This window comes from Helianthus annuus, chromosome 5 (genome assembly GCF_002127325.2).
Source record: "Helianthus annuus cultivar XRQ/B chromosome 5, HanXRQr2.0-SUNRISE, whole genome shotgun sequence".
NCBI lineage: Eukaryota > Viridiplantae > Streptophyta > Magnoliopsida > Asterales > Asteraceae > Helianthus > Helianthus annuus.
In genome coordinates, this window is record NC_035437.2 from 27,638,005 (window position 1) to 27,654,754 (window position 16,750).

General features: G+C 38.7%; 2 protein-coding genes across 2 annotated transcripts; both read right to left on the reverse strand.

The window, feature by feature from the left end:
- Positions 1-485: 485 nt before the first annotated feature.
- On the reverse strand, positions 486-6,875 carry LOC110940622 (protein OSB2, chloroplastic). The gene is made up of 8 exons (XM_022182177.2): positions 6,361-6,875; positions 4,546-4,684; positions 2,550-2,643; positions 2,180-2,308; positions 2,014-2,084; positions 1,034-1,202; positions 881-945; positions 486-804 (listed from the first exon to the last, which is right to left on the reverse strand). The coding sequence occupies exons 1-8, from the start codon at positions 6,759-6,761 to the stop codon at positions 655-657; spliced, it is 1,218 nt and encodes a 405-aa protein (XP_022037869.1). The 5' UTR covers positions 6,762-6,875; the 3' UTR covers positions 486-654.
- A 6,865-nt stretch (positions 6,876-13,740) lies between these two features.
- LOC110943173 lies at positions 13,741-14,358 on the reverse strand. Its single transcript, XM_022184928.1, has one exon. The coding sequence runs from the start codon at positions 14,356-14,358 to the stop codon at positions 13,741-13,743; it is 618 nt and encodes a 205-aa protein (XP_022040620.1).
- Between the last annotated feature and the right edge of the window lie 2,392 nt (positions 14,359-16,750).

Here is a 16,750-nt window from a genome sequence, read left to right on the forward strand (position 1 = left end):
CGATAAAGCTTGGAGAAACTTATTTAAGTTCACCAGAAAATTTCATCAAGCTGTTTGTATGAGCTCCAAAATCATATCAAACCAACACAAGCAAGACCGATCAAATAAGTCAAGGGGCAAGTTTGTAAATCTTTCTTTTAGTTTTTTACTTTTTTTAATCGTCATTATTAACACCACATGGAAAGTACAACTTCGGGTACTTGCATATATATAAATATATATGTGTGTGGTAAGCATTTGACTAATCAAGCATGATTCTGAATAGTAGCCATAACCTGTTTTAGAACTAAAAAGTCAACCGTCAACGGTCAATCTAGTGATATCAATAATTCTACACATGTATTGGCCTAAATTTTGTACATATATGATTCAAATTCAAAAAACATACAAAACCCATCATGATGAGGCAGACCCATAATATTTTATTTACTGGATTCGCGATTTTCATATGCCTGGGATAATACTGAGTCGGGTCACGAACAAAATTCGCAAAATGGGTGTAACCACATTAACTTCATCCATCATAAATATGAACGATCAAATATACAGACGTTAAAAAAGTTCCTTACCTTTTTAAACAATACGAGTTAAAATATAAATAAGAAAAAAAAAAACAGATCTACCATCTTCCATTGTCAGATTTGGATCTTGAAATTAATAAGGCGCCCATTTCTTTTTCGTATTTACATCAACGGTTTTAGCAGCCAAAGGTGGCAAGCTGGATAACGCCCAGGAGGGTGCATCTGTAAGCCATAGAGCTTCACCGGTATCTTTGTTTTTAAAGTCCGGTCCCTTCACATTTCTCTGTGACAAGCCAACCCATCATATATGTTATAATGTGCGTGTAACAGTGTGTGTAAGGAGAGAGAGAGAGCGTTACCTTATCCACTCTGTTGTCCCACCATTTTTTAGGATTTTCAATCAAATGTTTCCAAGAATCAGCGCCTACATTGCAGTCGATATGCATATGTTAACAACACGAAATTTGCTCAACAATTGTACATACAATCATGAGTTAAAAAAGCGCACACACCCTTTTCACCCTTTTTTGGCGTACTGTTAGGAGTACTGTTAGGAGTACGGTTAGGAGTACCAAAAAATTCTAACTGACCAAGCCCTTGTAAAACCCCGACTGGTGCTTTGTTAAGCCACAGCCCAGCACCGGTGTCTTTGTGTTTGAAGTCTGGGTAATTCGGTTTCACCTGCCAAATTAAACATCATAAGCGTCAACTTTTGCTAGAGGTTGACTGATTTTGAGTTATTTTCCATATCTTTTAACGGGTCTAATGGGTTAAACTAAAAATTTATTTGAAAAAAAAAATTGAGTCAAATGGGTTCAGAAGTCATCCAACTGCATTAGAAGCCTCCTACATTGCTTTGTGGTCATATTTACTTATTTAGCATATTATTGATTAAAAAAGTTTCGTAAACAATGTGTTTAGTGTTGTATAAACCAGGACTAGTCGGTGATTAATCGCTAGTCGGCCGGTCACCGAGTAATTTTCGTTAACCGGTCCATTAATCGGTAGTTGGCCCTAATCGGCTATAGTCGGACCTAATCGGCTGGCTAAAAATCGGCAATTCCGGCCAAAATTCTGACCAAAACCTGTTAATTTCGGCCAAATTCCAACCAAACCATGTAGATTCCGGCAATTAATCCTATATACTTAAAAAAAACGGGTCGAGGAAGGGTTAAAACCTGTCTACTTAAAATATTTGCCTACAAAAATGTGTGTATATATAGCTGAAAATTACATATAAAAATCCCAATCCGATTGATCCCGGTTAATTTCTGATTAATCGCTAGTTGGTATCCCACCAGTCAACTAGCGCCTAGCGAGTTTTACAACCATGAATGTTATGAGTCACCCAAACCGGACCAAGCCCGTTTGAACCCCTGTAGACCTGAACCCCTTTTGAACCCCCTACACAACCCGCCCGGCCTGCCATTTTGCCACCTTTTAACTTTTACTAACGACTGCATATTATTATATAATGATAAGAGATAATCACCAAGCCGTTGCTCTTCTTTTCACGATAATCAACCCACAGTTTGGAATTAGTCATAAGATCCCTCCATGAAGCTGGAAAAGTGGAAAAATATTAGTCGTATCATACGCGCCATCCACACTGTCATACGCTAGTAAATGTAAGAACGCAGAGAAAATGCTTCAGATACCATGAAAGCTTTGTTTATCAACTTTATGATCAGATTGCAAATGTCTCGTATCTTTAAAGTTACGGACTGGAGATGATTTGGAATCATCACGTAACTTGGCATAATTCTCTTCTTCAAATGCCACATCCCCTGTTTAAAAAGGTATTAAGATTTTATAAATAACAACTAAACCGTTGCAATAAATTACACTTACGGTTCTTAAAACATAAACATTTTCAACAGCCCGCCTAACACCACCAACAACCTCTCTCCTTCACCATCTTCGGTTAGTTGGTTACGGTTCATTTCACACCTCACCATGCCCAACCCCACCGTCATCGTTTCTGGTGATATAAAAAAGGGGCGATTAAGAACTATCTAAACAGCTTACCTGAGTTCTTAGTGGTGCCCCTATCCAGCTCGCCTGACGTAGATATTTTCTTTGATTGAGAATTTTGCACAAACTCGATACTATGCGCCATCACCTATATACACAGACAAGATTGTGAAGTTAAATTTGGTTAGAACGAGATGATAATCTAATGAAAATGGTAGCTATATGAAATTAATCGTCGGCCCAATTCGAGAGGGGTGTAACTCTCCGATACGATGATTGAAAACACCAAAATCAAGAACCTAATGAAACATTAACATGAAAATAAAGCTACCACTACACAGTTAAGTAACTCCCCATTAGCCACTAAAGTTGAACGGGATAGTTTTCCCAACTCGCTTCTTCTGCAGGTATCCAACGGTGTGCCAAGAAATGAGAAGTTCCAAAACTTGCTGACCAGCTTCGAGTACCCAACGGTGTACGAGAACTGAGTGGGGTTTCACATCTATCTACCAATCCTTAGTGAGAGGAAGTGGCGCAGCCGGTGCCCGGTGTGGAAGGTAACAGCCCCCTAGCCATTTGGACATCGAAACATGAAGGTACGCCCCTAAACACCGATTAACAATCTCAGTTTGACCGTTGGTTTGGGGGTGGTAACTATTACTCATCTTCAGCTTGGTTTAACAAAGTCAATATAATTCCTAATCCTGCCAGAAGTTGCTTAAAACACCATGTCACTACGATAAGAAACAATCGAACGGGGCGTGCAGCGTGCTATTTCCTTGCAGAACAGGGCAGCCACACTTTTGGCAGTAAAAGGGTGAGCTAGTGACAGAAAATGCTCATATTTACTCAATCTATCAACCACAACGTTGGATGGTGGTGAGCCGACAATAAAGTCGGGAGAGATACCCTCCCAAATCTGCTCGGGGATGTGCAAAGGCAGAAGTAAACCCGCTGGAGACAGTGTTTCATATTTATTACGTTGGCAAATAAGGCAGTTTTACATGAAAAAGTGAACATCCTGTTGCATTCGGGGCCAAAAGTAGTGAGACGACACCCGTTTGTAGAAAGCCACGAGTAGAGATCTAGCGCATCCCATGTTAGATATCGGATTAGAGTAAGCGGAAGTGAACAAACACACACACACACACACACACACACACTAGCAGAAAATAAAGAACACAAGAATTTACGCGGTTCGGTCAAGGTGACCTACGTCCACGGGTTGCAACTAGGGTTTCACTTTTATTTTATTAGATGCTCACTACTGTTTTCAGAATGACATAATACAATCACATCATGGATATATATAGAACAAGATTAGGGTTAACTCCTTAGCCAGCAAGTTAACTAACTGGGCCTAAACCTAACTAGGGCTGGTTGCGCTAATTAATTAGGGCCGGCTACCAAAGCCTACGAAGCCAACATCCACTTCTAAATGCATTGAGGCGACATCGACCTTTTCTTCCTCAGGAATACCATAGTAACGAAAATACTTTTCTGCCTTCAGAATCCATCCTCGGAGATCTCCTTCACTGAATGAAGGAAAATCGATTTTGTTGTAGGGCCTGTAGTGTTGTTGGTTACCTCCGAAAGAACCCCCGTCTTCGAATCGGTTGGGCCCACCACTGGATTTCTCCTCTGTTTGGCTTGCTGTGTTTTGATTGCAGTCGCTTCACGTTGCAAAGATTCCATGGATGATGCGATGGCTGCTAATTGGGCACCCACTGAATCAAGGTTCAAAGTGTTTCGGTTTGGATTACTCTGGGTTTGAGGAGCCATCGAATTCCAAGCAATGGAACCAAATGGCAAGAACGAGACGATACTCGAATGAAGATGGTAGCTGGATCGAATTAATCGGCCCAACTCGAGAGGGGCGTAACTCTCGATACAATGATTTTGATAACAAGAACAAGAATCAAGTGAAACATTAACATGAATTAAAACTATTTTTATAAATGCCACCGTATCTATACAAACATACACTTGGATTCTAAAGAAGAATAGTCAAGCTGCAAGTGGATTAGAATTTCACAAATACAAAACGTACCTGGACATTAGCTTGAACTTCACTTAATTTAAATGGTGGAACATCGACGCTTAAATGACCAGCTACATGAACATAATCCTTTTCCTTCAGATGGCACATTGCAATATGTGCCAGGTCACCTTCAAATATTACTGGAATCCTTACGAAACAAGGAACAAATAATAAGAAACTAAAAGAGATGAAATAGTCCACGAATGTTAAAAGATAAACTACCACAGAGAAAAATATATGTATAGTCATAATATACAAAAGACGCTCGCATACAATCATGATGAATAACCATGAAAAGCACACATCTTGAAGTGAAATTTAGAAATCTGAGTGAACCTCTTATAGCTCTCTTCTTAGTTCATCAATTGACAAAAAAGATTTAACTTTCACAGCCGAGAAGTTAGGGGACTCAGTTTGCAATACCACACCTTCATACGACAAGTAAACCAAGAAACAAATATCCAATAACCTGAAGTTGATCTTCTATAACATTTCTCACATGTACCGACTCTTTAAGACCATTTTAAGGTCTTGCATCCTATCTTTTAATAATTGTTTAGGTAGGATACTTGGACTGATTTAGTGGTTAAGGTCAAGATCCACAATAATTAAGTAAAAAAGCCCTGATGAGATAGAAATAAAACCAAAACACTTAAAACATACATACCCAAAGAGGTTTTGGGGCCCCAAAAGGAACAAGTACATGTAGGCCAAACAACCTATGTGTAAAAACTAAAAACAGGAACAAAGATGTCATTAACTCATGTGATAGCCTATACCCTAAGACAAAGAACCTTACCCAAGAATTCTCTCTTTGACCCTCATTCATACTTGATAAGTAAAAATAGAGCCACACTTAGGTTTTTAGTTTCTAACCCGAGCCTTTCCAAGTGCAAAGTTTGATATAAAATGTATACCGATGAAAGGCCAACTTTTGTTCTATTTGTCATACATGTTTTCAAATGCGCATGAGGCGTGCTAGGGGCGGACCTAATGTAGGTTGGGGCGTAGCACGAGCTACGGCTCAACTTTTTTCCGGTAGTGTAAATTTTTTTTTTTTTTTCGATTTTTATACTAAGGACACCCCTCAACAAGTACTAGGACACCCCTGGAAAAAAAAATTTACAAACTGAAATCAAGCCCAAATAATACTGATTATATTAGCCCAAAAAAACAAATGATAGCCCAATAGTAATTAGCCCAAATAACCAAATAATAACCCAATAGTGTATTAGATTGTTGTGCTAATTGTGATTGTAAGTTGTGAGTATTCTGTATTTCTTTTCTTCTTGAGTTCTTGAATTGTTTAATTTCGATCTAAAAATTAAAAATAAACCTAGCCCAATCTAATATCTAAAAACTTATTGCCAATATTAATTCATAAAGCCTAGCCCAAATGTGATATGCTCAATATTGATTCGTTAACCTAAATACTAATAACTTAAAAAAAAACTAGTTTATAAATTAATTCGGTAAGGCCTAAGGGCCTTTTTTTAGCTCACCCAGGGCACTTGAATTTTCAGGATCGGCCCCGCCCCGTAATGCAGGTAAAAAAAATTATGTTCTATAAATGTATCGTAAAAAAATTTGGGATACCCCTGAATATTTCTTCTAGTTCCGCCACTGGCGTGCACCTAGGCGCAGCGAGTGGGCTGCGACTAATGAGGCGTGCTTTTGGGCGCTGAGGCGCAAATTCCGGCCAAATCCAGGCTAAAAGTCGCTTAAAACCCCCCTAAAACATCCTAAACGAGCCATAAACAACAACCCTAAAACATCCTAAAGTAGCCCTAAACAAACTTATAAAATCTCTAAACTTATTAATACCAGAATGACGTCATAGAACCGGACGATTCAGAACCATCATCTTGAGACACAATAGTACCGGCCCAACTTTTACCATCAGAAGAAGCTTCAAACTGAACCGGAATCTTAACCCGCCCGATCAAATTAACCGAATTAACCACCTTCGCTTGCCACGGTATCTCGCTAGGTTTTGGCCACGTCACCGGTTCCTTCACAACGGCGTCGTTTAACGTTGATGCTGTAGTAGTTTTCGACGGTGGTTTTAGTTCCGGAGCACTGGTTTTGGAGAACTTGAGGGTTTTTATAGTGCTTTTGGTTTTACCGGTAGTGGAGAATGAGTGTTGTTGTTGGATGATTGATGGAGTGGTGAGTTTGAGGAGGCGGTTTCGCTCGGTGGTGATTGCTCGGCGGATGGTGTTCATGACGGCGGCGATGACGGTCGTTACGGCGGAGGAGATTAGAACCAAACGGACATTTTGGGGGCCACTTTTGTTCAGGGTTGTTTTTTGGGGTTTAAAACTATCAAAATTTAGGGTATTTGTTTATGAAAGGATGATTGATTATTTATCGGTTTCGTGACAAACTGAATCGATATTGATATCATTGTCAGTAGTGATATTTGTTGTTTTTTTCAAGCGAAAACATGTGTTTATATCCTTTTAGATATCATGACTTTATTTTTTGGGTGTTCTCTTTCGGATGCATATGTAAGTTTGTTGGTTGATTATCAAGCTGCTCGCCCTAGTAATAAGTGTAGTTTTGTTGTTCGTTGTAGTATAACTTGTTATCTACAAACCCGATTTATGTAATATTTACAATGAATATCACATATAACTCGTGTACCAAGGTAATTGAAACAATGATCAAGTTCTATATGGTCATCTTATAATTTGCGGATAGTACTGAAGTCAATACTTAAGATTTTTATTTGTGTGGTATAATGAAGAAATGGTCTTATTTTGGAGTGTCTTGGAGCTATTAAGGCCTCAAACACTATGGGTGTCAATTTATGTCTATCATTGGTTTTCATGAATTTATAATTCATGTATTTCACACATTTAGTTTGCTCTAATAGTTTGTGTCTTGTGGTATTTTTGTTGAAAAACGAACAAGGCTGGAAGGTATTTTGTTTGGCCAGGGAGAGTTTATCTTCAACTCGCTTTGACAGTCCATAACCTTGATGAAGTAATGTGGGTTTTAAGATGGAAAGCTCGGCGAGAATGTCGGGTTTGAGGCAAGAAAGATAACAGTTCAGCAAGGCCTTAGTGGGAAGGCTTGTGATGCAGTTGCATAACCGTTCAAATTCTGCCTCATAAGCCGCGACGGAAGTGGTTTGTTTAAGTTTAAAAAGGGCAGCTTGATGATTTTCATAATCAGAGGGGCCGAACCGTAGTTCGAGAGCTCGGGAGAATTCAGGCAACGTACCGAGTAGCTTGTTATTGGCGAGGTATTTGTACCAACTTAAAGCCTCTCCGGTGAAGTGAAACACCGCAAACTGATGCTTGTCGGTGTCCGGAATTCGATAATAGTTAAGTAATTTTCAGCTTGGAAAATCCAATCCAAGGGGTTGGATCCATCGAATGTTAGGAGAAGGATTTTTGGTGGACGAGGGTTATTGTGGTGGTCGGGTGGGGCGGTAAACGAAAGTGAACTGGAGGGAGGTTTCATAGGCTCTTTTTCATGGGTTTTGACCAGAAATTCAATGAGACGGTTGGTGGAGTCTGTTTGTTGTTTAATGGATGTTTGTAAAGCTTCGAGTTGGGTGATGGAACGGGTTGCGGTTTCGGCATTGTGGGTTGCGTTTTGGACCAGAAATTGAGTGAACTAGTCGCACAAATTCTAAAGGGATTCATCAGTGGAGGTGGGGTCTTTTCTGGGAGGCATGGTAAGGAAGGAATGAAAGCACCAATTGGTAGGTAGCCTATAGAGTAGGCAAAACTCCAAGAAATAACAGTAAGAGAACAGAAGACTTTGGAGCAATTTTCTTTGTTAATTTCCAATGCAAAGTACAGAATTTAAAGATGCATGTTTACGAGAGAACATGGATCACTAAGGCACATCTTCTCCTTATTTCAAGGTCACATAATGCCACTAGTTAACTCCTAACAGAAAGCAAATAACTGAATGCAAACATATCACATATGACAAATTTAAAGACACGTGCAAAAATTAACAAAAGTAGCTAAATCTCTATCCAATAGCTTTGCGGGCTTCCTGCAATTCCTTTTGGGCCTGGTATTGAGCCCAGCTGATGCCGACTGGGCCGCATCAAACTTCCAGGCCCAATGCAGTCAAGTATTATCTTTTAATTCACAGCCTACGGTTTTGTTAAATTGGTGGCCCATTCCACTTTAATTCCAGCCCATCTTTTCCTTTCCTTTTAAATGTTTATCTATATATTTCCTTCTCGTTCCACCACTGTTTATTTTAATTCCCTCGCAAAATCACAGTAGATTTCATTTACTTTTCACCTCATTCATAATTAATCAAAATTTGAATTAATTCAACTGACACCATATTCATTTTCATTTCACCTCATTCAATAATTAATCAAAACTTGAAATAATTCCACTGACACAATATTCATTTTCAAGTTCTTAGCAGAGTTTGTATGGTACAATTATTTTAAAATACTCCAAAGTTAAGAATTTTTTTTAGTTTAATGCATAAAGTATAATTCTAAAATGAGAGTAATTAGTCTTTCAAACATTAAATATATTTTAATCAGCATCTTTATTACATTTAAATCCCTTATCTTTAACCAAATTCTGATTAATTAATTAATTATTATTTATACTTTATCTCCTTATGCAAAACTAATTACCCTCATGATTTTTAAATAGCCATAACTTTTTCGTACATTAATATTTTTATAAAAATAAATTACACCAAAAAAATGAGCATTTTAGTCTCTTTAATTTGAGTATAATATTGCTATAGTTGTTTTAATTAAATAAATTGATATGTTACGTGATTAACAATGTCTAGTGGTGAGCAATAACTGAATCGTTAACCGAAACGGAACCGAACCAAAACAGACAAAATCGAACCAAAATCAACCAAAACTACATTTACTGATAACCGATTAACTGAAACCGAATTAACCAAAAAAAGGTTATTGGTTTTTTTGTACCCTTATTTAACCAAAAGTAATAAAACCGAACTATTCATATGTTTATATATTTCTAACTTTTATACCTTCAGTTCGTGTATTTCTTACTTTATACACCTATTTCATGTATTTATATTTCCGTTTCATGTGTTTATACATCCACTTCATGTACTTATATATTCATATGTTTATATAAACTATTCATATGTTTATATATTTCTAGCTTTTATACCTTTAGTTCGTTTATTTCATCTAAACTATTCATATGTCGCGAATAATAACCAAACCGACCGAACCATGCATACCGCAATGAAATGGACTAACCAATGACTTCTCTTAGGACTGATTCTACAATAAATATTAAACGAATAAGAAAACTACTAAAAACAAGTACATCAATGCAAAGTGTCGTCTCCGCTGCATCGCCCGACACCATGCTGGTACACCTTAATTATTTTTAAAGTAATACTGAAACATATTGGTATGTTAATTGACTAATCAATATGCAACGAAAGTGGTTTGCTTAAGTTTAAAAAGGGTAGCTAGATGATTTTCATAATCAGAGGGGCCGAACCGTAGTTCGAGAGCCCGGGAGAATTTAGGCCACGTACCGAGTAGCTTGTTATTGGCGAGGTATTTGTACCAACTTAAAGCCTCTCCGGTGAAGTGAAACACCGCTAACTGAAGCTTGTCGGTTTCCGGAATACGATAATAGCTGAAGTAATTTTCAGCTTGGAAAATCCAATCCAAGGGGTTGGATCCGTCGAATGTTGGGAGAAGGATTTTTGGTGGACGAGGGTTATTGTGGTGGTCGGGTGGGGTGGTGAACGAAAGTGAACTGGAGGGAGGTTTCATAGGCTCTTTTTCATGGGTTTTGACCAGAAATTCAATGAGACGGTTAGTGGAGTCTGTTTGTTGTTTAATGGATGTTTGTAAGGCTTCGAATTGGGTGATGGAACGGGTTTCGATTTCGGCATTGTGGGTTGCATTTTGGACCAGAAATTGAGTGAACTGGTCGCACAAATTCTGAAGGGATTCATTAGTGGAGGTGGGGTCTTTTCTGGGAGGCATGGTAAGGAAGGAATGAAAACACCAATTGGTGGGTAGCCTATAGAGTAGGCAAAACTCCAAGAAATAACAGTAAGAGAACAGAGACTTTGGAGCAATTTTCTTTGTTAATTTCCAATGCAAAGTACAGAATTTAAAGATGCATGTTTACGAGAGAACATGGACCACTAAGGCACATCTTCTCCTTATTTCAAGGTCACATAATGCCACTACTTAACTGTCACACCCCAACCGATGGCGGAAACATCGGGGCGCGGCACTGAGCGAAACAAATTGTCCAGAAGTTTCCATAACAATTACATTTACCAAATATTTTAAGTAACACGTCCCATACCATGTCATATAAGATAATGTAATTATTACAGTACAAATCTAGGCAAATTGTTCTGTTCCGACAACTCAGGTTTCATTAGTACAGACAACTATTTGTTGGTCTCTAAGACTCTTTCCTAGCCTTGATTTCCTAGCAAATAGACACCTTAAGCACCTGTCACATACGTTAAAATAAAAGTCAATACACATAGTGTAAAGGCGAGTATACAAGTTTGATAATAGCATATAGAGTTCGAAATAGTTTACGCGTAACCAGCACGTACACTGAGTAAAACGAAGCATGTTAGTTAGCGACATGAACCTATCGATACCAATGACTGGCACTGTAATCCATGCAAATAATTGTCCTTAACAATCCCCGAGTGAATGGGTACTGAGTCCAAACTATAGTACTATCGTTGCTAAGGCAGTAGACAGCATTCCATGTGTAAACATAACAAACAAGCATTCATTAAGTCACGTATAACATGCGGTAACAGTTAGCGTTAAAAGTATTGCGTAGTGTGTTCAATGTGATTTCGTATAAGTAACATATGTAACACCTAAAAGTGCATAAAGCAAAAAGGGATCGAGTATACTCACAGCAGTTGATGGATTGAAGGGAGCGCTTGGGAGTAAGGTTAGCCTGAATAGTTCGATAGCATTACGATAAGTGACGCATAAAAGGTTACAAGTGTTGATGGGTCGAACAACTGGTCGATCGGATGGTAGTCCGATCAGACAGCTGATCGTGCGAGTGACAATCCGTTCGGACGGCTGTCCGGTCGGATGGCCGTTCGAGTGGATTGTTTCTTTCTTTAGGAAGGATGTGTTTGTGTATGATGGTTTGACTTTTGAAGTTTTTGTTGTAGCATTTTAAAACATTGAGGTATCTCTACCTTTCAGGTCGGTCGATCGGACGGTCGTTCGATCGGCCGGCAACCCGTTCGGTTGGGCACCTCAGTGAGAACAAGTTCACAGCAGGTTGTCACTCGATCGGACAGCAGTTCGATCGGGTGGTATTCCTAGTGCATTGAATATGTTGAAAATTGTTTAAGTGTTGAAGTCTAATGGTCACACGTTCGAGCGGTTAACCCGATCGGATGGTAGTTCGATCGGACAACAACTCGTTCAACGATTAGACTTCAAATGTTGGTGAATAGTTTAAGTGTGGGACCCAAGGTGCAAGTCGTTCGGTTTGGCCAGTCGATCGGATTGGCTGTTCGATCGGACAGCAGTCCGATCAGACGACACTCCGTCCTGGTCGACCTGTTCGTCTTACACTTGGTTGTTTTTGATTGTTTGTCGTTTTTATCGAGGTGTTGTGATATCGCGCCAAACAACAGAAACTTTGTCAATACTTGGTTCTCCTGATCGGGCAGGAATCACCCAAATCCGATTAGTGAACTGTTCGGGACGGTGTTTCACGTTTAACCCGAAATCGGTGAACCTCGTGGATAGAACCCGGATCTCGAGCCGCACAACCACTAGAATGAGTAGTAGGTCGGCACCAGCTCCGTTTCTACCGGTTTTGAAGACATTGAGTGTAAAAGAGTTGAAAGAAAGTTAGAAAAACCATCTTTCAATCCTTTTTATGGTGAAGATGTTTAGATCTATGAAAGATCTTTGTTAGTTTATGTGGAAATCGGTTAGATCTAAGTTGTTCTTGGTGGATTGAGGCCAAAAACATGAAGTTCTTTAAGAACACATGATGACGTCATCCTAGAACACCTTGAATCTTGATGATTTCACGGTTAAAAGTTAAGATTCAAAAGATAGAAAGGTGTAGGAGTGCGTGTAGATCAAGAAAGTACAAGATTTAGGACGAGATCTTACCGGATTTGAGAGAAATTGGAGAAAAAGCAAGGTGAAGGCGCTGGTCGGACAGAGAGTTGCCAAAAGTAGAAAGTGTGAAAGTGACAGGAGGTATTTATAGAGTTACCCAAAGAGGAAAGGGCTGGTCGATCGGCCAGGCAGCTCGATCGGACAGCCTGTCCGATCGGACGACTGGTCGATCGGCTGGTTGCCTGATCGATCGGTCGCTTGATTTGAGCGTTCGGTGCGACGAGTTTTGCCGTTTCGATTTCGATTGCGAGCGTTGGGATGCGATAGAGTTTTCTAGTCAAATTACTTTTAATCCCAACTACTCATATCTTGCGCTATCTCTTCTCCACCAATTATCATACTATATCTACATACAAGCATCCTTATTTCGTATTCGTTAAGCGTTTCCGATTCGATTGCGATTGAGTTCGAGTGCGTTTCGATTGATTACCACACATAACATAGGTAAACATGCACAAGTAACACATAAGGCACACACACACGTATAACAATAACCAAAATGCGTAATTCGAGTTGCGAGTGCGATTGCGATAGCGATATTGATTAGATTAGTTCGATTAGCGTTTAGTTGACTTTATCGCACTGTTACTTCCTAAAGTTCACAGTCGTAAGGCGATTCATAGCGATAAGTATACATCGATTACTGCGATTCTTTATAGATACTCCACATAATACAACTAAGCGAAAATAAAATAGACTAATCTACGAGTCAAAGAAGTCAAAACAGGAATTGAGCAAGGAGAGACAGATTGCAATTAGCAATCTTTTCTTCCTTTGACTTTAATCTTGACTTTGACTTTGACTTTCGAAACACGGGGTGTTACAGCCTCCCCTAGTTGAGGGAATTTCGTCCCGAAATTAGGCCGAAGCTGTAACAAACAACTGCGGGTACTTCACCCTCATGTCGCTTTCGAGTTCCCAAGTGAACTCTGCGCCTCGTTTGCCTTCCCATCGGACTTTCACGATAGGAATGTGCGAGCGTCTGAGCTGCTTGGTTTGGCGATCCATGATGATGACTGGGCCGCATCAACTGCTCCCCCCTTAACATTCAGCTCGTCCTCGAGCTATGAAACATAATCAATAGCAGGTGTGAAGGCTGGAAAATGTGTCAGCAGCTCGTCGATGTGCTCCCATGTAGCTTCCTCCATAAGTCTGTTTTGCCAAGTGACCAAGACTTGAATTTTTGATGCATTCCAGTGGTGGTCCAAAATTGATTCTGGTATCCACACGTCATCTCCGTTACTTTCTATTTGTGGTAATGGAACAACAGGTGGACTGCCAAATGCTTGCTTGAGTAATGAAACATGAAACACCAGATGGATACGTGCGTCTGCTGGTAAATCAAGTTTATACGCTACTGCCCCGATGCGTTCCACCACCCAGAAGGGACCATAAAAACGTCGTGATAACTTCTTTGATTGCCTATTGGCCACTGAGGTTTGTCTGTAATCATGCAGTCTCAAGAAAGCCATATCACCAAGCTGAAATTCCTTGTCCAATCGTTGGGCCTTTGTCAAACTTAGCATCCGTTGCTGAGCATGTTTCAGATTTGTTGTAAGTAGTTTCCTTAAACGGTCGTGCTCCATCATAGTCGCATCGATGGAAGCCGTGTCCGATGTACCAGCTATGTAACGATTTGCATCTGGAACAGGTCTGCCATATAATGCTTGAAAGGGCGACATGTTAATTGCTAAATGATGCTGTCACACCCCGACCGATGGCGGAAACATCGGGATGTGACGAAATAGATTGCAAGAGACATCATAACACTATGTGACAATATAATTAAAATTCAAATTTCATAAATGGACTAAATGTCATACAAAATTCCAAGGAAATACAACATTGGTCAACAAAAAATAACATCAAAATATAAACTAAATTTAGGTGTGTATCTAAGTCCACCTAATCTTTGTTCTTCATCGCATCATCATCAAACTATCAACCTGCAACATGTATTAAAATATATCAACAAAAAGTTGGCAAGCATACAAGTTTGTTTACATAGAATAATATAGACTAAAAGTTGCTCATATCCACATGAATCATAATATGCGATTTACTAGTATGCCTAGATTGTGTAACAATATGTTCAAACCCAAGTTTCCAACGCGTTTAATTTTGCCTATCCCATAGTATCGCGGGAGGTTACATGTTTAACTTAACAATACCCTAAGTATCGTGGGCGGTGCGTTAATCCTATAGCGCTATAATTGTTAAGGTAGGCTAGCAAAGTTAATGAGCATATATCAACACAAATAGTATACATGGCATACGAGATTAACAAGCATCACACATAGTTTCATGTTTCAACAATGGATAGAGTTCGTTTAAAATAGTTTCAAAGTGAAGTGTAGTTTGTATAATATACATGTTGCACCCAAAGTGATAGAAAGGTAAAAGGGATTGAGTATGCTCACGGTTTTTGCTAGCTTTCCTACTTGAATCCCGCAAGTGGTGTTGGTTGTTTAGTTTGGAGCACCTTGTCCTTCTACACAAAGGAACATAGATGTATGAGTTTGGGGAAATAACGGAAGATTATAGATTTCGGAATTTAAGTAACATAAACATAGCAATATGAAAAATAATCATCCATCACATATGATGTTTAGATGATAACTTACTAATTTGACAATGTCCACTTGTTCATCATCAAATGTTCGGTTTGTTCGAATATTACATAAGTATTATATAGAGTATAGTATATCATATAAGTCAAGCATGAGGTAGAAGATCGAAGTCTTCATTTAGGTACCTCTAAGTTTCATGGAAATCATGTAGGAGGTAGGAAGAGAAGTCTTCCATTTAGGCACCTCTAATTGTTCACCACTACACTTGATGTAAAAACATTCAAGGAGGGTCATGAACTTGCAAGTAATACAAGCACATAAACAACTAATCTATAATAAATCATCAAGAAATGTGTGGATTTTATGTAGGACAACCCAAGTTAATTCTCAATCACACCTACATCAAGCTTTGAGCTTGAACATCACTTGTGGGTTGAAAAACCCTAAGCAAAACAAAATGTATATGAGGTTTAACCTCTGATTTTGAATGTCTCAACCTTGTTTTTAAGCCTAACTAACCATAGAAGTGGTTATAAGTATAAGGACATAGGTTTGAGATTAGTTAGACTCAAGTTGAACAAGTTTAGTAAAGATTAGATGAAATCAGAAATGAACAGTGAACTTTGGAGCCTTTTTGGCGACATTCCAGGGACTTATTTACTGTGAAAAACCCATGGAATCGAAGCTAAGTTCAATCCAAGCATACAGGAAAAAGAATGAGGCAAAACGGATAAGAAATGAAGAAGTTATGCTCACTTTTGTGAAGTAGTAACAATCTGCTCGAATTTGTGATAATCAGCTGATTAATGACGAATTTAGGAGAGTTTGGAGTGATTAGCAAAGTGTAGAAAGCTTGGATTATGTGTGGTATTTATAGGGAAGGTTTAGGTTAGGTAGTGGTTGTGTATTTAATGTTAAAAATTGGTTTAAAACTCAAAAAAACATAAGAATTCGCGCTAAAATGGAGCTGAAGAGGGGTCTGGTCGCGCTGCCAGGCCCATTTTAATGAGTGTATAAAAGATTTGCGGCCTGGGTTCTACACAAAGTGAAGACCACATCTGTGTGGTTAAGGCGCGTGTGTGTGAGTGTACAGACCCGGGTTCGAGTCCCGTGGTCTGCATCCTTTTTATTTCCCTTGTTTTTGTGATTTAAACCTAACCTTATGCTTTCAGCATATTACCCAATGGTCCCTGCAACTTTTACACTTTCAAAAATTGCATAACTCACCCCTGAACTATTAAATAACCAAGTTATATTAAAAGAAAACTAACATTTTAGTTTAAACTAACTAAGCTAGTTTACTAACTTTAATATCTAACGAGATTAACTAGTTTATTAATAAAAATAAACTTTAAAATAACAAGATTAATTAATTTAATTAGTTTAAATTTGAATAATGACCATATTTATAACGAATAAAAATCTTTAAACGTTTATTCGTTTCACAAAGCTTTCGAGTTTCGAGATTTAGGATCCGAATCTCATCATTTTAATAGTTTCAACT

What these genes read in the sequence shown, in the direction of transcription:
- LOC110940622 (XM_022182177.2), bottom strand. Translation starts at nt 6,761, where the DNA reads ATGAACACCATCCGCCGAGCAATCACCACCGAGCGAAACCGCCTCCTC. An exon ending in AAGTTCAAGCTAATGTCCAG is followed by an intron (nt 2,644 to 4,545) that starts GTACGTTTTGTA and finishes CTGTGTATATAG; the next exon opens with GTGATGGCGCATAGTATCGA. An exon ending in GGGACAACAGAGTGGATAAG is followed by an intron (nt 805 to 880) that starts GTAACGCTCTCT and finishes GGCTTGTCACAG; the next exon opens with AGAAATGTGAAGGGACCGGA.
- LOC110943173 (XM_022184928.1), bottom strand. Translation starts at nt 14,358, where the DNA reads ATGTCGCCCTTTCAAGCATTATATGGCAGACCTGTTCCAGATGCAAAT.